Source organism: Camelus bactrianus, chromosome 12 (assembly GCF_048773025.1).
Source record: "Camelus bactrianus isolate YW-2024 breed Bactrian camel chromosome 12, ASM4877302v1, whole genome shotgun sequence".
Taxonomy (NCBI): Eukaryota; Metazoa; Chordata; class Mammalia; order Artiodactyla; family Camelidae; genus Camelus; species Camelus bactrianus.
Window position 1 is genome coordinate 23,437,054 of NC_133550.1, and position 26,943 is coordinate 23,463,996.

At 38.6% G+C, this 26,943-nt stretch overlaps 1 protein-coding gene across 2 annotated transcripts in view; it reads right to left on the reverse strand.

Annotated features, from left to right (window-relative positions):
* The window catches only part of LRRK2 (leucine rich repeat kinase 2), a 135,512-nt gene that overhangs the window by 14,339 nt on the left and 94,230 nt on the right, over positions 1-26,943 (reverse strand). For both annotated transcript variants that reach the window (XM_074375025.1, XM_010970532.3), the window contains exons 39-45: positions 24,825-24,925; positions 21,690-21,880; positions 14,199-14,359; positions 6,604-6,774; positions 5,289-5,389; positions 1,695-1,889; positions 469-662 (exon numbers count right to left, since the gene is read on the reverse strand). In XM_074375025.1, coding sequence (XP_074231126.1) covers positions 469-662; positions 1,695-1,889; positions 5,289-5,389; positions 6,604-6,774; positions 14,199-14,359; positions 21,690-21,880; positions 24,825-24,925 — 1,114 coding nt within the window. The remainder of the gene's footprint in view (positions 1-468; positions 663-1,694; positions 1,890-5,288; positions 5,390-6,603; positions 6,775-14,198; positions 14,360-21,689; positions 21,881-24,824; positions 24,926-26,943) is intronic.

The window sequence follows — 26,943 nt, forward strand, 5'->3', positions numbered from 1 at the left end:
AATAACAACTTATGAATGTATTTACTGGAGTTTTTTTTTTTTTTTTTTCTTTTCCAATTTGATAGTAGTGAGTTAACTGACAGGTTTTAGACTGGCACACAACAGGCTATTGATATAAACGTATTCAAAGAAAGAATGAATGAGAACTCATCTTTGAGGAGGCCCAACAAAAGTAAATTGAAGTGATGAATGACAAAGAATTAAGAGACACAGCTGAGGTAAAACCAGAAGCAAGGCTGGTGAGCCTGAAAAAAAATGACTGATCCATTTTATAACTGCCTCAGCTTGATCTGTGCACAAAAAATACAAATATCTTGTGTCCTCCTACAATTCCCTTTAATATATTGCAACCAAAGGAAAAATGTTACAAATGAACAACCTTTGCTGATACTCTTAACAATTTTGCACACAACTGAGTCATCTAAAAGGTATGTAATTCTCCCCCAGTGGTCCAAGTCACTACCTCACCTTTGCCTGGAGAAGGAATGGCAGTACAAGCAAGTAACAGAATCAGTCATCTTTTCAAGGGTATGCCTCTTTCTCTCGTCTTCAGTATTGATGGCGAGGAGCGTGCCAGACTGGGTTCCAGACACGATCCAGCTTTCCTTTTCCACTGGAAGATGCACCAAGGCCAGGCATAGTATTCTGCTGTCAGTAACTTCCTGTTAAGAAAAAAAAAAACACATTCAAAAGGACTTGGTTCCAGCCTAAGTGACTAGAACCTATGTAAAATGAAAATATTATCCTATTCACATACATCTCTTCTTTACTTTCTGGCTTTTAATTCTAAAAACAATGCCAATTTTGTTTTTTTCAACAGCCAATGAGTCAAATATTCTGCCTGTCTAGAATGCATCTGAAATTAAAATTAAATATTGAAAATGATTTTTCAATGTCATTACTCATTCCACCAGATAAAACAAGAGGATTGTTCAACCTTAAGAATAATGTTTAAGCACAACATTTATTTCAAAGCAACAGTCAAAATATTAGGTATTTTTAAGTCCAGAAATGTTCCCTTATATTTCCCAATACACTGTATCGATCCATCTTATAGAAGCCACGCCCAGATGGCCTCCATCACTCAGAGGCACCCACTCCCCATCGCTCTGACTGTTGGCTACTCACAGCTCAGACCTGCACCCTTCACTGCAGTTCTGGGAGCTGGTTTGCTCAGAAATGGCTGAGAGGTTACGCCACCCCTACCCTTAGGCAAATTGCAGCCAATGACTAACTGCTAAGTGGGAGTGAAAAACTGCCCCTTTGCCTGGTGAAGTGATAAATCTATGCCGCTGTTCAAACTCTAGAGCTTCTTATGGGTAAAGACTGAGGCTAGACTTCCTCAAAAACTACATTTTTGCTCCATCTGTCTTCTTGTACCTCCTTAAATTTTCTCTCTCCTTAAATCACTCGCAGAAGATTCTCTATTTCAGGCTCTGTTTCTAGGAATCCTGACCTAAGACACACATACAGTGTGATTTTAAAACAAAACACATGCTGCTTAATTTCATGTGAATACACTTGTTTTAACAGGAAGCTAATTTAATAATATTCCAATATTAGCTCTTATTTAATTTCTTTCTAAGTAACTTTTTAAATGGTTCATGCTTTAAAATAATTTGCAAAGTAAGTTTTCTAAAGTATCACTAATTTAAAAAAATAAAAATAAAAAAATAAAGGGTATTCGGATTTACCTCAGAAATGTATCTTTCAGTATTTAAGTCAAGAAGTGAGAGCAGTCCTTTGTCAGTGTGCCCACAGCCCAGCCAAATGCTTGCATTCTTGCTAATATGATTTGAAGCAACCATGCATTCAACAGTGAAGTTTTTAGGTATTGATATACGTCTCATGAGACAGATTAACTCAGCTGAATTCAAAATGTCAAAGACCTGAGAAAGTTTAAAAAAAAAATAACAAAACAACACATATCAAGTTAACACATGAGCTCCTGAAAGATCATATTATTGTGTATAATAACATGCTAAAGGTTATAGCTCTATCCAGAAAAACCTAAATCTGTTACTCACCCAGAGCAACAAGATTAATAATCAAACTACAGATACAATTACATTAAAATAATACTTATTTTTAAACTGTGCAGGATGCATGCTCTTTTGTATGCCTGGTATGTTTTGTTAACTTGAAAAGAAAAATCTCAAAAATGCCAAGTGAACAGAAACCAGGGAGCAGAGCCAGGAACTATTCCTCACTCAGTTTGATGCTGCAGAGCCACATCACGTTGGAGATAAACATGAGCACCAAGAACAGAACAGACCAGCTACCAGGTGAAGGGAAAAGAAATTTTGGTCTTTGGTAACAAAATCCACAAATCACCTCTAGATTCCATTTTTCCTTCAAGCACCAAAGAACTGGAGAGATGGTACAGAATCACGGTAAGGAAACGGAACCAGGAATCAGGGAACTGGAATTAGATCCCCGTGTCACAGCCACTTGCCTGCCACTCATGAGACCCCGAGAAACCTCCCCTTCTCTCAGAGCCTCATCTGACAAAGGTGATGAGTTTACCCATCTTGCTTAGTGGACACTGTATTTTAAAGGTTAAATAGGAATGTGGAAGTTATTGAATACTGTCATGTACGGTATTTAAAAAACCCTCAAGATCGTTACATAATCTATAAAATACAGGTGAAGTATAAGTGAAAATGAAAGGAAGAAAAAGTAAAATAAAAATTAAGCTTTGGAAAATGTCACTGTGATACCATTTTGAAAAAGTCTGTGTGATGAACATCAGTAGTAATCAAAATTAATAAGCCAGTAGGTTAAGTAGTCAAGATGACTGTCAAGTTTGATAAAGTCAGTGTATACATGTTCTCTGCCACTTTTCAGTAGGAAATTTAAAGTTGAACAAAATGCTTTCAATGGTTTATTATACAAAACCAAGAGTCCACAACATAAAAACAGCTCTTACTTGATCTATTAAAATCTGTTTCATTTAAAACATTCATTTAAAACATTCTGATGATTTGGAGAAAGAGGTATTTGGACAAAACTTCCTGCTGAAAACAACTTAAAATGTTGACGAAGTTATTTTCTTTGAATGTCTTAAAAACATTAAAGCTCTGACAACACCATACAGAATTATCAGGCCAAAACATTAATGAAAGACAGAATCCCAGAGAGGTCAGAGGAACCCTAAAGCCAGATCTGCCCTTAGGGCTCTTGTCTACTGAAGCAAAGCTGATGTGTGGTTTTTGAATATTTTATGGGGCCAGTGGGAAAGAGTTAAAATCCAGGGACAGCTCAAAGTGGAGAATCTAATAACAGTCCTGTTCCCATAAAGCTGGGACCCCAAAGGGCTGCATATTCAGAGTAATTAAGAACCAGGAATAAAGCCATTCCACGCTCCCACTCTCACTGGTCTATAAGGAGAGTTGTCTTGGGACTTCACAGACAAAGGGGGAGAGAACCAAAGAACCTTGAGAAGTTGTCATTCATAAGCTTGCTCTCAAGATTTGTAGACCAGATTCCCATCACTGGGATGGTTCAAAAAAAAAAAAAAATCTGAAGCCAGGAATTCAGTTTACAGCAATTTACAGCAAGAAAATCCAGAAACAGATGTGCAAGACCTGTACGCAGGATTACAAAACTTTATTGAAAGATATTTAAGAAGACCTAACTAGAGAGATGACCCACATTCAAGAATAGAAAGACATTACGTCACAAGGACATTGCAAGTCCAGTCCAAAGCACAATTGGATTTTTCTAAAAGTTGACAAAGAGATTTAAAAATTTACATGGAAAAACCAGATGAGTAACTAAAGCATTCCTAGAGGATAAAAATAAGAGGGGAAAGGAGACTGTTACAAAGCTACAGGAATTAAGACAGGACAGCACTGGAGGAAGAATAGGTAAACTGACCAATGGAAGAGAATGTGCCTGTATGTACCTTTGTGTGTATATCTTTGACAATTACAGAGTGGAAATGGAAAATAAAAGATCAATGGGGAAAAAAGAAGAAACTATTTCATATATAAAGCTAGAGAAACTGATTACACATACGGAAAAAAGGAAATTAGATCCAGATGAAAATGTCAATTCCTGATGGATTAAGAACTTAACTATCAAAAGCAACACTTTTAAGTTTTTTAAAGAAACCATAGGTAAATATTTTTGTAACTCTGGGAGAGATAAGGCCTTTTTAAAACAGGACCCTAAAAGTAATAACCATAAAAAGAAGCACTGTCAAATTTATCTCAATTAAAATTAAGAAAATTCTGTTAATCAAAAGGCACTCTATAGGGAAAAAAAATTGCAAACCACACATTGGGAAAAGAAATTTGCAGCATATATAACCAACAAAGGATTAGTATACAACGCATAAAGAATCTCTTTTTTAAATTTCATTTTTACACAAGTAACCCCATTGAAAAATGGGCAAAATGGTCAACAGGCATTTCCCAGAAGAGGAAACATACATATGACCAATGAATATATAAAAAGATGCTCACCTTTATTAGTAATTAGGAAAATGTAAATCAATACACAGACTGAGTCTATTTAGAAAAAAATTAGGAAGTCAGATAGTATAATGTTTGGGGAGAAAATATAAAAAATATCTATCTTGATATATAGGTGATGGAAGTGTTAAGCTGGTAGAGCTTCTTCAGAAAACAGGTTAGACGTCCCCATATCCTGGGATTCTGCACTTCAGCCCCTAGATACAGACCACAAAGCAGCTCTCACACAATGTGCACTAGGAAACATGTACAGCCAACGTGCACAACAGTTCTGTTTACAGTAGGGAAAAAAACCAGAAGCAATATCAACATCCACTGACACGATCAAGGGTAAATACGTTGCGCATTCAAACAAGGGAAGGGAAGAACAGGAAAAATAATCAACAGCTGTGTTCACAGCCTGAATGAAGCTCACGCAGTACTGCTGGGGAAAAGCTCAGAACACTACATGACCGTGATTCTATTTTAATAAATTATGAACACAGGAAAACTAAAGTCAGTAATACAATCATAAAGAGACAAAAAGCAATGATTATCACGAAAATCAGGAGAGTGGCTACATCCATAGGGAAAAGAGGGTGATGAAAGCGGAAAGAGGGCTATGTGTGCTGCTGGGGTGTTGGCCATCTTCTTTATTTTGCATCTGGGATGGTGAGAGGACACAGGAGATATATACACTCACACATATATACATATATATGTATATACATATACACACACACATATATGTATACATATATATGTATAAAGAATCTCTTTATACATGTATGTTCTGTAAGAAATACTGATAAATTTTGGCTATATGAATACCTGGGCAGAAGTAGGTCTTTCTTGAGGATTTTCTTTCAAACACTTTTTAATTAACTTCTCAACCATGGGCCATGGGGCACAACCATATTCTTTAACTGGATCTAGAACATTCAAAAACATATGATGCTAGGACACTGGACAAATCAGAACAATGATTTTTATTTCTTCTCAATGTGTATGAGAGGTCCAGACATTGCAAAGAAGAACACTGACCTCTATAATCCTGTATTTATTATGAACCTGCTTATCACTCTTAAAGCTAATTTTGTTAACTCTGTCTCCACTAGAGACATCAAAAGAGTTCTTAAGTCTTTACAGGATAGAAAGAGACACTAACACCAAATGAATAAAAATAGATTTTCATTTCATAGCTTCATTTCAAATAGACTCTGAAAACACTTCTGTTCATATAATAATTATACTCCTTTGCAATTACTTTTTATTTTAATATTCAAAATAGGCAAGCATTTAATCCTCATATCCCCATAGTCAATTTGTGCACATTGGTTTTATAAGAGGTATGCCATTCTTCTGCTGGGTGCAGAATAGAGACGTGAAGACTTTCACTGGAGAGCTAACTGGTAAAGTGAGGAAGATGACCCAGACTGTGCTCAAAGTTTATCCAAGTAGTGGCAGACTTCCCTCTGCTGGGAAATTTTAAAGGTTCCCCAAAAGGAGAGAGTTAAAGCTATACTCCTCGTAGCTGGCCCATAGTATACACTCAAAACTATTTTTTAGATGAAAAGGAAAGCTGAAAATATGAGAAACAACCAAATATACTTAAAAGAAAACTTTAGAATGAAACTAAAGTAATAGTTAAGGAATGAATGACAAAGTCCTAAAATTTCTTAAAAGCATTCAAAATGAGACTTAATGACCTCATTAAGTAATCACTAACTCTTACTAATATTTGCAACTAAAAATTATTATTGTAAATAATTCAAGCTTCCAATCCTGCATAGCAATTATTTCGCTCCAAGAAAATAAAAAGACTCCAAGCTAATGGACACTTAGTAGCTCTTTATGAGAAGAAAAGTCACTATATTTGGAGTTTCAATAGTATTTCCTTTTCTGAGCATTCTAAACATAACACCAAATATGTAAATATTCATTTGTGATACCAAAAAGAAACCCTGAATCTGCCGTCTTTCTCCTATGATTTGTCTTAATGTGTCACAGAATTAAAGAATATTCATGCATTAAAAAAAATCAGCTGTGAAATCAATTGGTATACAATTATAATTAAATAACTGGGAAATGAAGCTGCTAATATTTAAAAAATAGTAACTGATATTGTAGATAACATAAAACTTACCAGGTAATTTTCCTTGTATTGCCAATTCATCAAACTCATTTGGAAACTTCAAACCCTCTGCTATTCTGCCTCCAGTTGTCAAAATGTCATAGAGAAGCAAACCAAATGAATATACATCAGCTTGCTGGTTATAAATAACATTTCCTCTAGCAACTTCAGGTGCACGGAACCCTGAAAGTAAGCAGACATATTAATAAATATGCCCACCCCCAGGGTTCATCCACCCAAAGAGGTGTCTATGTATTTAGGCACAGATGCTGACAAAGAGTCAGGAAGGTGAGTTCTAAACAGGCGGTATCATCTCTACAAGGAGCCCCTTAATCAAGCTGATTAACAGCCCTGTCCCAGGACGTTTCGCCCCAAGGTCAATCTTGAAGAATAATAAGGATAACTATTCAATAAAAATGATTAAGAAGGGGGAAAAAACCCTGCATCATTCTTAATAATAACTTCCCAGGGCAGTGTTTCAAACAGAGGAGGGGTCAGGAGGGAGATTTCCAAACTTTACTCTACATCTCTTTAACCCGGCTAAAATTTTAATGGCCTCGTTATTTTAACACCATGTGACCCTGTTCCTTCTACCCAACTGAACACTAGAGAGAAAATCATGACTAAAACAAATGAAAGCACTCTCTCTCAGCTGTTGGCTCACATCTGAATTTTTTTTTTAAAGGGAAATAAAGTCTTTTATTCCAGAATAGAGATAAATCACTTTTAAATTCTTCAGGGGTAAAAACAAGAGTAATTTGAACATGATTTATGATAGTAAAAATATCAACAATCTAAAGAAATCCAACTAAAAAAAAAATCAATCAAACCAAGAGCTGGTTCTTTGAAAGAGTAAACAAAATTGACAAACCTCTGGCCAGGCTCACCAAGAAGAAAAGAGAGAGGACCCAAATAAAGAAATCCAACTATAAAAGGAAATCAGTTAAATAATGTGTACTACGCAGTAACTTAAAAGTGATTTTAAGATGACACGCTGCAATGTAAATGAAAAGAAAATGAATGTTGAACTGAATTCTGAATAGACAGGAAGTTACCAACTGAATTAATTTTCTTAGCTGTGATAACAGTATGGTGTTTATGTGAGTAAACATCCTTCTACTGAGGAAAATACATGCAAGTATGTTTTAGGGATGACAAAGCATGGCACCTGCAACTTAATTTCAAAGACTCATACCCAAAGAGAGCAAGAGACAGAAAAATTGTGTGGCAAAAAGTCAATCATCAACAAAATATGCGAAGGGTACGTAAGTACATGTTGTGCTATTCTTTCAACATTTCTGTAGGCTTAAACATTTCCAAAATAAAATGTTAACAGGAATGTGAATAATTAAAGACTATAAAGAAATACATCCAAATGTAATAATAATTATTTCCATGTACTGAAATTATGGGTAGCTTTCATTTTCCCTTATGCTTCCAAATTTTCTGCAATGAACATATATAATTGTTATAGTAAATCTACAGCCAGGAAAATATAACAAGTGTGAATTCATACCCTCCAAGGAGGAAATGACTGCATTGAGAAACAGTGCGCTGTAACAGAGAGCTTCCCAGCAAAAGATGAAGCTCAGCCATCCTTCCCCAGACTAGAAGGAAGTGAAGAGTCAAAAGGATAGAGATGTCAGATTTGAGCATGATCACTCCTGCCGCACTGTTAACCTTCTCCAGTGAACATTTTGCCACATTTATTACCTCTCTTTCTACACACACACACGCACACAGAATTACCATCTTCCCACATCTGTACCTCTGTCTTCTCCCTCACTTTTTCTCTCATTCTCTCTTTCCCTCCTTGTCTTCGTATGTGTATATATATAATTATATTAAAACTATATAAAATATTTGATATATTATACTGTCAAATTGCAGTAGCAGATACAATATTTCAGCCCTAAGTATAATACACATCCTTAGAATAAGAACATTTTCCTATACAGCCATAACATCATTCTCACACCTAAGCTCAAGAATTGCATAAGTAATTAAGATTGTCCTAAACTGGATCCTTAATAAACTGTACCTAGGACATAATGTAAACATATCACAACAGTTCCTAATTCTTATCACTACAGCATTTTACAGACACCTTCCTGAATATTTTATTCGCTATGCACAAGAATCACCTGTGGTAGGCAGATGAGAACTTTCCACTTCACAAATAACATAATCCTTTCAAAGTGTTACATGATTTCCTAAGGTCACACAGAAAATAAATGGTAAAGTCAAGAGTACTTAAAAATTGTGGCTGGACCTCGCAGTCAGGCTGGGGCCAGCCCTGCCCACCAGTGTGCCTCACCAGCTGCAATTCTCCTACAATAGGAGGGTTATGCAGTCCACAGAGGGGACACCCCTTTAGGACCTGGCGCTGGGAACTAGGCAGGGTTGCAATTTTGGGACAGGACAGGGACAGGGACAGGACATCTCCTAAATAAGGCTACTCCTTCAAGAAAACGAGAGATCACTGACTTACCTAATACATAGAAACAAACATAGAGAATGAGGCAAAATGAAGAGACAGAGGAATATGCTCCAACTGAAATATCAAGACAAAACCTCAGGAAAAAAAGAAAAGAAACTAAACCAAACAGTGACAAGCAATCCACCTGGTGAAGTGTTCAAAGTAAGGGTCATAAAGATGTTCACTGAACTTGAGAGAAGAATGAATGAACACAGTGAGAACTTGAACACTAGAGATAGAAAACATACAAACATACCAAACAGAAGTTGTAACTGAACTGAAAAGTCACTAGAGGGGTTCAACAACATACTGGGTGAGGCAGAAGAATGAGGCAGTGAGTTGGAAGACTGCAGTGGAATTCATTCAGACAGAGCAGCAAAATTATAAAAATGTTTTTCAAATGAACACTCTCTAAAGGATCTTTTAGGACATCACCAACCAGACTAACATCCACATTATAGAGTTTCCAGAAGGAGAGGAGAGAAAGGACCAGAAAAATTATTTCAAGAAATAGTGGCTAAAAATGTCTCTAATCTGGGGAAAACCTCCTTAATCCAGGTCTAGAAAGCCCAGAGAGTTCCAATAAGATGAATCCAGAGGGATACACGCCAAGACGCATTATAATTAAAGTGGTAAAAGTTAAGAATAAAAGTAGCTAGAGAAAAACAACTTGTTATATACAAAGGAAACTCCATGAAGCTACTAGACTTTTCAGCAGAAACTTCACATGCCAGAATGGAAAATTCAAAGCACTCTAAGGAAAAAATGTCCAACCAAGAATTCTCTACCCAAGGTTATCATTCAGAATTGAAGGAGAGATTGGAGTTTCCCAAATAAGCAAAAGCTAAAGGAGTTCACCGCAACTCCACAGGTCCAAAAAAAATGTTAAAGGAAATTCTTTGGGCTGAAAAGAAAAGACACTACACCTAAAGGGAGAGAGAGAAAAAAAAAAAGAACAAACAAAATCCAATATTGTAGAAGGAAGGAAATAATAAAGATCAGAGCAGAAATAAATGAGATAGAAATGTAAAGAAACAGTGGAAAAGATCAATGTGGTAGGCATATATAATGGAATACTACTTGCCCATATAAAAGAATAAAATCCTGCCATTGGCAAAATGGATGAAACTTGAAGGTATTTTGCTAAGTGAAACAAGCCAGATGGAGAAAGACAAATACCATATGATTTCACCCAACAGGATATAATATAAACATACCCATTAGATGGAGCTGAAGCTGAATCTCTCCAAATTACTTGAAGTTGAAAGTTTCCATCCCATATTCACCTTTCAAAACCTTGACAGCTACTGTGATCTTTGCTAATAACCGAGCTGTTTCTACCTTTGCATTCCTGCTGTGATGGTACCTGGCCAGGGGCTATTCTCTCAGGATGCTTGGATTTGCATCTTGCACGACCCTGTAGACATTTTCAATGGTCCCTAAGCTTCAGTGTCCTTATCTGTAGACCAGGAATAGTAATAGGACTTATGTCTGATGGTCATAAAGATTAAATGAGCTAATCGACCCACACAAAGCTCTAAGCATGAGGCAGACACTCTGTCCGTGCCATAGAAGAGATTTTGTTTCCATCACTCTCTTCCCTGAGACCACAGTAATAAACTCACACTCAGCTGTCCACACAGGGTGAATGCACCACCGTAACGGTTAGTATAAAAATTCACTGAAGCCTAGTAAACACACGGTCTTTTGTTTCTCTGAAAGTTTCCAAATTAAACATTACATTTTGTTTCTCATAAAGTTTCCAAGTGTAACATTAACAGGAACATCCATTACAAAGGGAGGGAAGGAGAGAACTAAAAGCATACGTGAGGGAATGACTTTCTTCTTAAATGTAACTGCTTTGGGGAAGGAAAAGTTTGGTGATGATGGTAGCGGTGGTGACAATGACTGTTATTCAACATTTTAAATCTGAGTTTCAGGCAGAAATGAGAACAGAAGTGCTGTAATATATACAGTCATGATAAAGAGAAGGTCCGAGACACAGCGAGGAAAAATGTTTACCGTGGGCTAAGCAGCCTGGGGGAAGAGAGGGCAGAACAGCCAGGACCAGGCTCTGGGTTTTGCTGTCATGATCCTTCTCCATATTTGCGCTACTGCGCACAGCTAGAGCAGATCACAAGGGATCAGGAACAAGTATCTAGCTTGGCACGAAGAATTGGTTGGACATGAAGCTTTAGACAGGTTTTGACCCAAACCTGGAAGTCATACTTAAAGGACCATAAGTTTGAACAGAGCTGAAAAGAGCTGGCTGCTGGCTGGCCCAGCCCACTGAGGGAGGTGGCAGGCTCCAGTCCCGGAGCACAATCAACAAGGACCAGAGGGATCCGCTGCCAGGGAAGGGGTTGAGGCTTCCACAGCAGGATGTCCTGTCCATGAGCCGAGTGCCTGGGCTGGGGGATGGTCAAGGAGAAAAGTGCAGGCCCCAGATGAGCGGCCCAGCTCACCTTCACGAGACAGGACAACGCATAGATCTTCCAAGCGAAAAACCCCATCACATGCCCACGTTTTCTAGGTGGGATCCCATCTTCTGAGATTATTCCTCCAAACCTGTCCTTGACAATATTTGTGGTGGACAGCCCTGTCATTTTGCTTTGCTTATCTGGATTTTAATAACTAAAATTGATTACATAAACTTCTTTGAGTACATGTTAGAGTTGCATGTGAACCAGGAGAGCGACTACAGGTGTACCCTTGGAGATGTTGCCGGTTTGGTTCTGGACCACCTCCATAAAGCAGGTATCACAATAAACTGAGTCACACAAATTTTTTTGGTTTCCCAGTGCACACAAAATTTACATCTACGCTATGCTGTAGTCTATGAATGTGCAACAGTATTACATCTAAAAAACAATGTACATACCTTTATTAAAAAAGGCTTTATTGCTTAAAATATGCGAACCATCGTCTAAGCCTTCAGCAAGTCACACTCTTTTTGCAAAGGCAACATCAAAGGTCACTGATCACAGATCACCTTAACAAGTATAATAATAATGAAAAGGTCTCAAATTTTGGAGGAATTACCAAAATGTGGCACAGAGACACAGAGTGAGCAAATGCTGTTGGAAAAATGGCAACGACAGACTGGCTTGATGCACAGTTGCCACAAACCTTCAATTTGTTTAAAAAAAAATAAAAAAAATACAACATCTGCAAAGCATAATAAAGTGAAATAGAGTATATAAGGTCTGCTTGTATAGGATTTAAAGCCAAATAGTGCTGGGCTCAATTGTCATTTAGGGTGAGATTTATCTTGGCCACCTACTGCGTGACTTTGTGCAACTTATTAATCTGGCTGAGTCTCAGCTTCCTCATTTTACAGAGGAGAAGAGAAAAGCTAACTTTGGGCCCTGGCATGAGGATACAATTCCATGCGTTTAATGAACCTGGCCCTGATCCTGGTACACAGCCGGTGCTGAAGAGATGATAATTTACTATTATTGAACCACCCAGAGACACTTGCAGCGAGAAAATACACTTTGAAATGTTTATGAGAATGCACACTCTACTTCCAACATATAGCTACGTAATATGAAAGAGAGGATATGTGTTTGGAGCAAAAATAAAACCAGACATTGGAAGCTGGCGCCATCTGCTCGTCTAAGGACATAAACGGGGGAAGGGGAGGAGGAGAGGGAACAACCTGGATCTTCTGTCTACTCAGATATCCTCTATTTTCTTCTGCCTTAGGAATGTGTTTTAATTGGGCTTCAATCATCTGGATGATGTCAGGACACCTGTAATTTTATTTACAAACAATCAACCAGGTCAGATATCTCTAAAGATGGAGCTGTCCCCAACTAAACAGACGTCAACCCTTCAATTTCCTATTTCCACTCAAACAAATCCAAAAGACAAGTTGCCTGCACAGATTGCTCGCCCTATGGCAACCAGAAGCTGAGATTCTGAAGAAGCTCAGTCTAGAAGAGGATGAAGAGCTGAGAAAGGAGGATTCCATGTGGAAAGAACGTATCTGAGCCTAAGACCATGAAAACACAAGAACACAGCGAACAGAACTTTCACTGGTGGGAAGTCAGTTAACGGTAAAAGTAAGAGGAGTATTACGACAGGCAGGACAAAAAAGGGTTAGGAACGACCCTGAAAAGCAATATTATAATCTAAGGTAAGTAAAGGATGCCTGTGAAGTTGGGAGATCATATATAGGAGGGTGTACAGAATGGCTATGTTTCACTGTACAGAGTAACCATGACTCATCTTGCTTAACAGGGCCAAAGAGAGATGCTACATTATTTTTAAATATTGAAGTATTAACAACTTATGAATTATGAAGAAAGGAAAAGGAAGTCCAGTGTTTAAAGGTTTAAACTCCTGTACCAATCAGTAAGAATAAGACAGTACATTTGTATCAAGAACAGTACAACTAAGATCTCCAGTCCCCAAGCCTTTATCTGAAACTCTTGGCACCAGAAGTATTTAGGAATTTATACTTTTTCATATTTAAGAAAGTTAATAATAATATATATATAACAAATTACATAACCCTTCAGTGGGCTCAGGGCCAGCACCCTGTACTCAGACTTGTTTCTTCTGCCACAAAACATGCAAACATTCACAGTGAGTGTGAGAAATAAAGATCATAATAAGCTTCAATTCAGTCTGACCTCACTTAGTATGCCACCAAATCGGTTGTAAATAAAACTCTGGGTTTTTCAAAGGTATTTGGGTTTCAGAGTTATGAGAAAGGGTCTGTGAACTCTGTGAACTTGAACTTGGTTTGCCTCACTTTTAGGCAAGTGTTAACACCACCTAGATGAAAACTTTGTTGTTCCTTTTCTACCACCTCTGGAGCCTGTCAAAAGTTTTGTTTTTTTTTTAATCCAGCTTTTAAAAATGTAACTTGACATCCAACATACTCTATTTTTTTCATTTGTCTTTTTTTTCCCTAGAAAAATCACATCAGTTGATTTTTTTCGCCCTACCGGATACAGTGTACAAAATCACAAATGTACTGGTCGCGGTCAATCACACAATACACCCCTGTTTGCAGTGTGACAGGCTACTGTGTTCTCTTGACTCTGCTGAACTCACACATGAAGTCGGTGGGTATTCATCCTGAAGAGGGAATTATTAAACATGCCGCATCACCCACCTGGTGTGCCCTCGGACGTTTTTATCCCCATTCTACAGCAGTACTGGGCAATCCCGTAGTCAGCAATCTTGGCAATGATGGCAGCGTTGGGATACAGGGTGAAGAGCAACACGTTGTGGGGCTTCAAGTCACGGTATATAATCATGGCTGAGTGGAGGTATCTGCCACAAAAGGCACGGGAAATCTTACCAACTGTGATTACATCATAATACATTTTCTCATGATTTGGAAAAATATATGTGTCCATGATGCAAAGCATCAAAAATTCTGTGCTAAGTGTGACCTTCAAAGTTAAGAGATATTGCAGAAGGAAATCAAAACATTCAAGTCCAATGTTACAAAGCAAGCTTATGCTTTTAGAACAAACAAGACATGTCAATCCTTATAAGTGATTTAAACTTTTAAGACACAACTACTTCAAGCAAAGTATCAATTTTTGGAGATTTTTTTGTGTGTGTACTTTAATAATTAACTGAAAGGAATTCTGAATTCTCTCAATGATCATCTGAATATTTTAATTAGTTTAAAATGGGAATATGCTAAATAAGCATTGATAGTAATTTGTTATAACTCTCATTTGTTTAACAGTTTTGATTTCCTTAAAATCACACAGTTTATCTTAGTTTTTATTTTTATTATTTTTTACTGAAGTATAGTCAGTTTATAATGTTGTGTCAATTTATGGTGTGCAGCACAATGCTTCAGTCATATAGGAACATACATATACCCATTTTCATATTCCTTTTCACCATAAGTTACTACAAGATATTGAATATAATTTCCTGTGCTAAACAGTATAAACTTGTTGTTTATCTATTTCATATATATTAGTTAGTATCTGCAAATCTTGAACTCCCAATTTATGTCTTCCCACTCCCTTCCCCCATTGGTAACTATAAGTTTGTTTTCTATGTTTGTGAGTCTGTTTCTGTTTTGTAAAGAAGTTTGCTTCTCTTTTTTTTTAAGATTCCACATATAAGTGACATCATATGGTACTTTTCTTTCTCTTTCTGGCTTACTTCACTTAGAATGACAATCTCCAGGTCCATCCATGTTGCTGCAAATGGAATACCATATTCTTTTTATGACTGAGTAGTATTCCATTGTAGAAATATACCACAACTTCTTTATTCAGTCATCTGTTGATGGATATTTAGGTTGTTTCCATGTCTTGGCTATTGTAAATAGTGCCGCTATGAGCACCGTGGTGCATGTATTTTTTGAATTAAGGCTACCTCTGAATATATGCCCAGGAGTGGGATTGTTAAGTCTATGTTTAGTCTTTTGAGGAATCTCCATACTGTTTTCCATGATGGCTGCACCAAACTACATTCCCACCAGCAGTGTAGAAGGGTTCCCTTTTCTCCACAGCCTCTCCAGCATTTATCATTTGTGGGCTTCTGAATGATGGTCATTCTGACTGGTCTGAGGTGATATCTCATTGTAGTTCTGCTTTGCGTTTCTCTGATAATTAGCGATATTGAGCATTTTCTCATGTGCCTATTAGTCATTTGTATGTCTTCCTTGGAGAATTGCTTGTTTAGGTCTTCTGGCCATTTTTGGATTGGGTTGTTTCTTTTTTTGTTATTAAGTTGTATGAGCTGTTCATATACTCTGAAAATTAAGCCTTTGTCAGTTACATCATTTACAAATATTTTCTCCCATTCCATTGGTTGTCTTTTTGTTTTGCTTATGTTTTCCTTTGCTATGCAAAAGCTTTTAAGTTTAATTAGGTCCCATTTGTTTATTTTTGCTTTTATTTCTATTACTTGGGTAGACTGCCCTAGGAGAACATTGCTGAGATATATGTCAGATAATGTTTTGCCTATGTTTTCTTCCAAGAGATTTGTATCTTGTCTTATGTGTAAGTCTTTAAGCCATTTTGAGTTTATTTTTGTGTATGGTGTGAGGGAGTGTTCTAACTTCACTGATTTACATGCTGCTGTCCAGTTTTCCCAACACCATTTGCTGAAGAGACTGTCTTTACTCCATTGTATGTTCTTGCCTCCTTTGTCAAAGATTAATTGGCCAAAAGTTTGTGGGTTCATTTCTGGGCTCTCTATTCTGTTCCACTGATGCATATGTCTGTTTTTGTACCAATACCATGCTGTTTTGATTACTGTAGCTCTGTAGTATTGTCTGAAGTCTGGGAGGATTATTCCTCCAGCTTCATTCTTTTTCTTCAGCACTGCTGTGGAAATTCTGGGTTTTTTGTGATTCCATATAAATTTTGGGATTATTTGTTCTAGTTCTGTGGAAAATGTCCTAGGCAATTTGATAGGGATCACATTAAATCTGTAGATTGCTTTGGGTAGTGTGGCCATTGTAACTTAGCTTTAAAAATACTCTCTACTACATTTCTCCTTTGATATTTATCTTTTTCTGATGAAAATCTTTCCTAATTTTTTGAAAAATAATCTTCACTTTGTTCAATAGGGACAAACAGAATAAAAGACTTCTAGATATCAATACCATACCATTTGAAGATGTAATTTACTTTAAACCCAATTCTATTATAAATTAACAAAGAAAATTTTGGACTGAGAGTTGGAATGAATAAAACATTGTCTTAGGGAAGGTGATGTGGGGGATTTTAAAGTCTTTCCTTTTATAAACTGATCTATTCAACCATAAGCAACTAGAGCTGGAAACTCACTGTAAGTAAAGAATAAAAATTAGTTAATATAAAAAAGAACAAAGTTTTAATCTCAACCAGGTCTTATCCATTATGGAAACATGGCCAACGAGCTATTACCGTGCCCTAACTGCTAAAATAATTCAATTGCCTTTCCTTACACATCCACAAAATTCAGATTCTCCCCAACTCTGTTTCTCCTGTCCCCTGATGTCAGCTTTGCCATAACTCTCTGCACGTGATCTCACAAATATATCTTGACCTACGTAGAAAGAACAATTGTTCATAGAACATAGAGGTAAATTTAAATCCTTTGCTTGGGGCTTTTGGTTTTGATTCACATTACATCAACCAATATTTACTCCATTACCCAGTACCAATCACTGCTAGAGGGACTGGGAGCAGCGTGGCAGCAAAACCCTGAACTTCCCATTGATTGAAGGCCTACAGTGAATCATTTAATTGCATCAGCTAATGCAATAGAAGATTCTTTCTCTTCCAGGATGTAGTTATCACATTTGACATTTGGCCTATTCCTTTCGGTAGACATATTTTTGGCTGAAAAGTAAGATAGATGTACTAATGAAGTTGACCTTAACAATAAGTAATGGTCTTAGAAGAAAAATTTACCAAGGGCTTACTGAAAGGCCATTAGCTACTCCTGCCCTTCTGAAGAGAAAAGCTGGGAGATTAAGAAGAAAAATAGTTAAAGCCAAGTCATGCATAATTGAATAGCAGCCAAATCCTTCATAACGCATGCCTCTGTCAGAATATTTATAGAACAGACTCTCTTGGAACACTTTCCAAAATTACAAAAATCAGTTAAACTTAATTTGAAATCATGTCAGTAGGAGGAAAAGATTATCTGGATTAGTTAAAATGTTCAATTATAGAATTTAATCTTAAAAGTGCAGTTTTAATAGCTTTTAAGAGGACGGCAGAATAGCTCTCGAAATATTAACAAGTGCAGATCTTGCCTTACTGAGAATCATTCAGCCATAATTCATGTATCATATGACAATGAGCATTGTCAAATATTTTATTAAAATGAACTGGTCGAAACTCATTTTGTTTATTGTGATTGTCATCAATGTTGCTAAGAAACCCCTTTCTTTATAACTTAAAGTTTGGGTGGGAAGGGATAAACTGCAAGTTCGAGATTTGCAAATGTTAACCACTATATATAAAAATAGATAAAAAAAACAAATTTCTTGTGTATAGCACAGGGAACTGTATTCAATACCTTGTAACCTTTAAAGAAAAAGAATATGAAAATGAATATATGTATATATATGCATGACTGGGACATTTTATTGTACACCAGAAACTGAAACATTGTAACTGACTATACTTCAATAAAAAATAATAAATAAAATAAAGTAAACTATTTCATCCTACAGAGAATTATTCTAAAAATAGAATGCATCCATTCATTTTAACAAATATATATGGTGTATCTATGAGGGTCTGTCACTGGGGGTCTAAAGCCATCTTTGTGTCTCTGCTTTTAAGGGCTCACATTCTAGAAAGAGAGACAGCTGTTTGAACAAAATCGCAGAAATGTGGTGAGTACCAGACGCTAGAGACGTCAGAGGAAGAAAAGCAGAGGGGTACAGATAGAGAAACAGACTCTCCCACTAGCCTGTAAATGTTCAGCCTCAATCTTTCCCTCTTCATGGGCCAGCACAAAGTCCTGCCTGGAGCAGACTCAAGAAACACGTGTTGCTGAGGCCAAGTCCTCAGGGTGCAGTCAGGCATCATTGTGGAGCTGGTTTGTGCGGGAAGTTCTAGACGGAAATGAGTTCTCCAGACAATTTTGTGAAAAGAGAGGAAGGACCAACGCAAAGATAGACATGGATGCTGATGAGAAGTCAAGCCCTTCCGCGTGGATGGATGGCGGAGACAGGACAGTGGAACAGCAGGAGGCTGGAGAGGCAGGCACGAGGCATCCGTAAGGAGTTCTGACGCTGTGCCAAGGACTTTGGATGTACTCTGCGGATAACTTGGAACTGCCAGGGAATTTCAAGCATAAGGGGATTTTATTTTAGAAGAAATATTCTGATAATCCCCTGAAGGGACAGGACAAAGGCCGTAATAGTGGCATAAAAATAAATGAATGGATTGGGGAGGGTATAGTTCAGTGGTAGAGTGCCAGCTTAGCACGCAAAAGGTCCTGGGTTCTATCCCCAGTACCTCTGCTATAAATAAATAAATAAATAAATAAACAAACAAACAAACAAACAAACCTAATTACCCCCCCAATAAAATTTAAAATAATAAAAACATTAAGAAAGAAAACAATTTTTAAAGAATTTTTAAAAATGAATGAATAAATTAAAAAGACAATGTAAAGTAGTCAAGGATTTGGTGGACAAACTGAGTACTTACTTTTGGAGGGTAGAGGTTGGTCTGGATGTCACTACAAAGATTTTTGCTAGCAAGATAAAGAACAGATTCATGGTGGAAGGAAGTAGCAGAGAAAGTAAACTCAATTTTGAAAATGAATGAAATGGAAACTTATGTGAAATATAGGTGACTATACCTTCATAGGTAGGTGAGAATTATAATAAAGAGCTCAAAGGAGCGGACTGAATCAGAGACGTCAGCTAACAGTTGAAGGCAAGACTGCAAAAGAGGGAATACGTGACATGAAGAAGGTGTGTGACTTTGCTGTCTCCTTCCACCTCTGCAGTTACAGCTCTATGCTACAGTATGTTCGGGAAGACAAACCTTAATGCTGAGTTTTTAAAATACATTTAGAGGACTGATAGCTCCTGAAATCCACCAGCCTCTTGTGGCACAAGACCCAAAAAGCTGTCCTAGCTTTTGCTGAGAACAAATCAGGCAAATGATAGGAAAATATGCTGAGATTTCACTTACTTTACCAGAAGCTGCTGGATTGATTATTTTAAAGGGTCTCCAAGAACCAGATTAAGTTATTTTAGAGATGAGGTCTTTTAAAAGCAGTGATGAATTTTTCAAAATCAATTATTAATTTTATGAACGAGCACTTTGGGAATTACGTGGAAGATTTCGGGGAAACCCAGGACCGGGAGTTAGGTAAATTAAGGAAGGTGACCCATATCAGCTTTTAAATATATAAGACATGGCTGCACTTTATCTAGATTGATTTAGTACATGGTTCCCCCTGCTGTTCAAAAGGAATTATAGCAACCCAGATCCAAATCTTTGCTTTTCTGTTCCATTTAATAATCTGTATGTTTTTCAATAGCTTCTGGACTCTTCTAGGAGAAAGAATCTGCTTATTTTATTTTCTCATTGTATCTCCTATACGGTATGAATAATTATATCCTATATCAACAGTTTGGTTTTCATTGTTTATGAGCAGTGTTTGTTTTCCTTCCCATCTATTCCATTTACATTTCTGGTTATTGTCAGAAAGGAAGAGACACAATTCGAGAAGGGAAGGAAGAGAATGAAATTCGCACCCACTTTGTGGCTGCTCTGCCCCAGGCACTGTTTCCTTCCTTCCCCTTTTCTCCTTCTGTCCCCAATGCCGACACGTATTTACCGAGGACGCACTGTTCAGAGTGCTGGGGTACAATGGCGAACAAGATGAAAAGTCCCTGCTGTCGTGGCACTTAGACTCTGGCAGCACAGACAGACAACAAAGAAAGGTTTTAAATGAAAATGTAAAGAATACCGGGCAGTGATAAGTGCTACAGGTGCCAGAGAGATGGAAAGTAGTCGGGGACAGCCTCTCTGAGACCAAACCTGCATGAAATGAGACATTAAGAACTCGGGGTTAGACATTAAGAACTGGTATAAAGGTTCCGGCACAGCCAGGAAACCTCAGGGAGGCGAGTGGCTGAGCACAGTGACCAGAGAGCGCGATAGGAGAGGGCCGACAGCAAGAGAAAGACTTGCTCCAACGTCCACGTTAGAACAATCCGGCTGCCAAGTGAGGGACGGTCTGTACGGGGCAAAGGTGAAAACAGGGAAGCCAGTCGGGCGAGGAGAGACGCCAGCGGCTCAGACTCTGCTGGGAGGGAGAGAGAAGTCATGAGAAGGAGCTGCACTGAGACGTATTTTGATGCCAGCGCTGAAAATACTTGCAGGAGGGTTAGGTGTGGGATGGAAGAGAAAGGAAAGAGTGGAGGGTGACTCCAAGGTGACACAGCTGGGTGGCCCGGGGAGGGGGAGCAGTGGAGATGGGGAACACCAAGAGTTTAATTTGGGATGTCTTCAATTACTACAGAAGTCCCAGAAGTAATAATTGAAGATTAAGTATCAGTCACAGTTTAGAGATTAAAAAAAAAAAAGAATCCTAGATACAAAATCAGAGGTAACTAGGTGTATGGAGGGTGATTTTTCTGAGTCCCTCTGACTCCAAGGGCCATGGTCTTTCCACTCCATTGGGCTGCCTCTCCACAGCTCCGTCTGGGTGTCTTGTGGCCACGGGGCTGGGGGTCACTCTGAGACTGCCGTCTTGTAGAACAACCTGACTCGAATCACGGTAGTGCCTTCAGAAATATGAACTGGTCTTTCCTTACTAGGATTATCCATGACACCTGACATTCTTGCTACTTTGAAGGCTCGCCTGCATTTCTTAGGGAAGGGAGGTCAATGCAAGGGGAAGAACGTGGGCTCTGGAGCAGAACTCCTGGGTTCAGACTCTACTTCAGCTACCTATGAGGTCTGCAGGCTCTTCCTAGTCTGATTTGATAAAAATGACAAAATCTGATCAGGGAAGTGGTGCTTTTACACCCAAAAAGTTGGTGAAATACTTCCGGGACACAGTGTTACAGGGAAGCGCTGTTCTCCGAGCCCAAGAGTAAGTCTGGGCTCACACTCAGCACGCGCTGAACGGCAAAACGCAGGACCTGATCAACTACCTCAAGCCATCAGCCACGTGGAGCGCGATCCTGTGCTGCAGCGTCCTGGTAAGGCTGGCTTTGTCTTGCTGAAGCAGGCGATCCAGGGACCCCTTGGAGGCCAACTCCATCACCAACATTCGAGGACGAATCCCAGCCGCCAGCAGAGATACTAAGCTGGGATGGTGGAGGTGGCAGAGCACCACCAGCTCCTGCAAGGTCAAAAACCATTTAAGAGCAATGGACCGTCAGCTCTTACCCAAGTGTCTCTTCCCTGAAGCTCGTCAACACTCTGAGCACGGTCTTCTCTGGGTGACTGGACTATGGGCAAACTTCCCATTTCTTCTTTGAGCTTTTTTTATATTTTCCACATTTTCAGAAGTAAACCGTGGGTTTTGCAGCTATATTCTGAATTAAAATGTTAAGGTCTAGTTTTCTCTTTGCTTTGCTTTATCAGTACATTTAATGCTGGCACAGTACATGCATTATGGTCACAATAATGGGTCATGTCACTCTTACCTACTGAATCCTGCTTAGCCACCGAATCCTCAGCCCAGCATCCTGAGCAGCCAGGACTGATCAGCTACAACTGGCCTGTGAGGTTCAATCTGCCTATCATTTCTGGCTTAGTGACCAGAAAGGTTTACGAACGGTAGTGTCCAAGTTTAACAGAAATACACGGCATTACCCCCACTGAAAACTCTCTAATGACTTCCCATTGCTTTTATTTTTTTTAAATCTTATTTTGGGGGGGGGGCGGGGATGGTAATCAGGTTTATTTATCTATTTATTCTTAATGGAGGTGCTGAGGATTGAACCCAGGACCTCGAGCATGCTAAGCACGCACTCTACCACTGAGCTGTACCCAACCCCCACTGCTGCTTTTAAATTAAAATCTCATACACGACTATTATAGCCTTCATGGCCTGACCTGATCTGGCCTTAGCCTATCTCTCAGACCTAATCTCCTTTCTCTCTCTTCCCTATTCACCAAACTGCTTTCACATTGGTGCTCATTAAAATCCCCAGCACCGCACACACCCAGCTCCCTCCATTCCAGCCCCGGGCTATCTATGCCCTTGCTGATCCCTCTGCCTACAAATCCCCTCACCCTTCACATGGCTGCTAAGGGCTTCCTGCCATTCGGATCTTAGCTCAAATACTCTTACTTCCTCAGAGAGCCCTGCCTTGGACCCCCTCTTACTAAAGAAAGCAACCCCTAGGTGTAACAATCCCTCTTGAATCCAAGAAGTGAGCTGGAACAGAAAGGTCTCCATCCTGATTCCTGGGCCACATTACGCGAGACTTTACCATCTCTCTGAGGATACTGCTGCTTTTGAATTCCCTATACACATTATTTGGTGTATTGAACTCTACTCTGAAACGGTATGTCATGGAAATTTATCACTTACGTGACAGCAAATTAATTCCTGTTTTAAACTGTGATTTCTGCAGAAGCCCTGCTTCTTAAAAACCAGCTTCAAAGATGGGGATTATGGGTGCCAGCTGCCTTTATCAGGGAACTGAAGTGTGGAGAATTCCACAGGCTGAACAAGAAAGGGTCAGTGCCCTGAGAGGGAACTTTCCTAGAACAGGAGCTTCAGACTGCAACCATATTTCCTTGATAGATAAAAATCTTTTTTGGTCTCTGTCTGATTAGCTCAGTTGGTTAAAACTGATGAGAAAAAGTCAAGTTAGCTCTGTTTTCTTTCACAGGCACAGACAGAAGCCTAAGCCTAATTTCCTATCCTAGAAAAGCAGTTTACTGACTGCAAAGATAAAGGAGCCGGAGAGTGAAACAGATCAGCCCTGATTCCTGACCATGGGTAGAATGACCCTCCAAATGCAGCACCAAACACTGAAGTGCTTTCCTTTCCTTTCCTTCCCTTTTTTAATTTTTTAAAGAAGCATATTACACACACTCTACTGTTTCTGTTTCTTCTACCATTTCCTTGGTTTACCTAGCTGCCTAGACACTCATCAGTCCCACATACATTCTGAGTGTTCTGATTTCCAACCGGGTTCCCTGAGCACATTACATAAAATTTGAAACTTACGTTGAAGACGAATGACCAAGACTCAAAAATCAATTTAGACAACAAACTGCCTACAGATAGAAATAGACTGTGCCCAGATTTGGTTCACAGTCTTACTTCGACATACAAAATGTTTATTAGCTTATTCTTAGAGCTCCAGTGTAACTTTTGGTAGTAATAATCAAAATTACTGCAGGATATTTTGCACAGACATGGAATTATTTTCATTATTCAGAGTAATTAATGTAATTGCAACTGTATTTTTTGTTGTTGTTGACATTAAGTTATTTAGAGTCAGATTCAGGCACAAATTTTTTTTAATAAATTGAGAAAAAAAAATAAGAATGAATAGATTCAAAAACAGAGTTGCATTCTGGTTGTAAGATTGCAGAATTCACATTGAATTTTACCTCTCCTCTCACCCTGTCTCTCTCCCTCATCCCTACTGTCAAGAAAGATTCAGAAAAAAAGACATGAATCCCCACCTGTAGTTCAAAACGAGAGGGTATTCGTGACCACTCTTGGTTATTCATTCACTTTCCATTCAACTTTCTTTCTTCCTAAGGGGACCTTGATTCTGCTGAGGTATCCAACCCTCACCCAGGCAGCCCAGGAACTTTAAGGGGAACTGACCCCAGCCTCAGCCTCAGGGAGAGGCTGGAATATTCTAAATAATACCCTCCTCATCACCAGATTGGATGGTTCGTAACACAGGTGTAAGCCAATCAGCACTGCCCTGAACATACGTGGTTGCTGAGCAAAGAACACGTGACTTAACTGAGGCCGAGAAGTTTCTAAACGGGTTAATGTTGCAAGGATTTTGGTTCTTTTGAATCACAAAAATGCGAAAAAGACACCCTCTTTTCTTCTCTACTTGTAGTCTCTAACTGTGAAGCCTGGAACAAGAATTCTCCAAATACTGTCTTTGATTTTCAACAGGAGAAACAAAACAAGACTTTTTTACTCCACAGAGAAAGGACAAAAGTGGGATTTCATAACTAAACTCAAGTTGGCTTTGGGGGGAATCATCATTTTGTGTTCTCACAAACGCATGCAAAACAAGAGGTCCGGGAGACTGACGATGCACGATTCAACGTAATAATGCTATCAGATTCCTTACTTGTCTTAGCAGTCTGAGTGATGTATGTTTATTAAAGATCTTCACAGCCACTTCTTCTCCTTCATAGGTTGCTTGATAAACGGATCCAAAACTGCCATCGCCTTTTGAAAAGAATGTACACAAAGCACTTAGGTTAATCTGTGCAAGCAGAAAAACTAAACAAATTGTACCTGGTGTAATTATATCTGTTTTGATGAGAAATCTGACCCCCCAGTGTCACTGAATCAAGGCTCCTTTAATGCCTCCCTCTTTCTTCTACTCCATGAACTAAGATGCACCTAAAGGTTTGGTACCCAGCCTCCCCATCTTCCATTTACACACTCCTCACTCAACTACCTCATTCACTCCCCGACTTCATCAATCTTTATATGTGGGGAATTTTCACATTTTCATTTAGAGCCACAAGCTACCTCCCATACTCTACCCTATATTGCCTACTCTGTGCGGGAGATTTCCACCGACATGCTCCTCTAAATCTCAACTGCAAGCAATCAAAAGTCACATTCATCATATTTCTCCAAACTGGTTTTCATCCCACCTTCCATATATCTGATAAAAACAAAACAGGGAGGAGAGTATTGCTCAGTGGTAGAGTGTGTGCTTAGCACGCACAAGGTCCTGGGTTCAGTCGCCAGTACCTCCATTAGTAAATAAATAAATAAACCTAATTACCTCACCTCCCCACCAAAAAAAAAGAATCAAAAAAAAAAAAATTAAAACTTGGTGGGAGGGTATAGCTCAGTGGCAGAGCACATGCCTACCATGCACAAGGTCATGGGTTCAATCCCCAGTACTTCTGTTAAGTTAAAAATAACAGTAATAAATAAACCTAATTACCCCTCCAAAATAAAAAAAAAAAATTTTAAAGTTCTTTCAAACCAAACGAATTACTTTACGCCCATAAGATAACTTGCCTTTGCCCAGCCCCACAGCTAACCGGCTCCACTTTGCTGCCTCTCCCACGCCCACGCCTCCCCTTCCATTCCCACTGCCACTGAGCCCCGTGGTGCCTCCCTGTCTTCTTCCTGGACTGTGGGGACCTCATGAGTTCATTACCTCCAACTCATTCTATCACTCCTACAAAATTAACTGCCCTATAATTATACTTCCTGTGGCCCTCTTGCTCAAAAGCTAATTATTCTATATTGTCTGCCAAACAAAATCCAAGATCAAGTTCATGTTCATACTGTGGCCCCGAATTCCCTTTGCGCTTCCCCTCCTTCTCTGTTTCCCATTCTCTAGGCTCTAGGCCAGTAGTTCTCCTCCCAATTTTAGCTGCACAGTGTATCTGAGGAGCTGTTTAAAAATACTAATGGCTGAATCTACTCTCAAAGATGGTGCTGCCCTAATTAACCCCAGGAGGTACTGGTCATTAGGAATTATTCGTCTTTTAACTCTGTTGATGATAACAGTAAACAACCAGGGTTGAGGACAACTGATCGAGACAAACTGGAATAGCCAAAATTTCTTGAATGAACATGCTTTGTATCTTCAGGCCTCCGTACCTTTGTTCTCCAGGACTTAAAAGAGTTCTGTTAGTCCACCATCTCAACCTCTGGGCTGTTTGTCAAGTCTATACAGCACAATATGCACTGAGAAGCCAAAGCCTGAGAAACAGACCTGGATCAACGCTACAGACTATCACTCCTCACTGACACAGAGTATATCCTTATTTGTACAGTATTTATGTTCTCAGAGAGCATCCTGTAATACAGGCACTTAACTAATAAAAGTGAATGAACCCAGAAAAATCAACAAGGAATATAACAACGTTAAAACCTGTTATTCCTAAGTGGTGAAATTATGCACCGAGGGGAAGCTTCGATATTTTCTATTTTTAAACACTTTTGTATTTGTACCAATTGTATACTTTTAAATCTCCATAATAAGTATGTATAAGCATAGATTATTGTATGCTTGGAAATAATGTTCATTAAAAATAAGAATAATAACTTCTTTATTTGCATCTATGTCGTAATTTTGCTAGATTGTAAACATGTGAAAAGTATTTTCTGTATATTATCAGTCTTGGTATCCCCCCATCCCTTCCCTCCAATATTCAATATTCAACTTTTAAAATACTTAGATAATCTTGTTGGTATTGAGAGAGTTTCAGGGG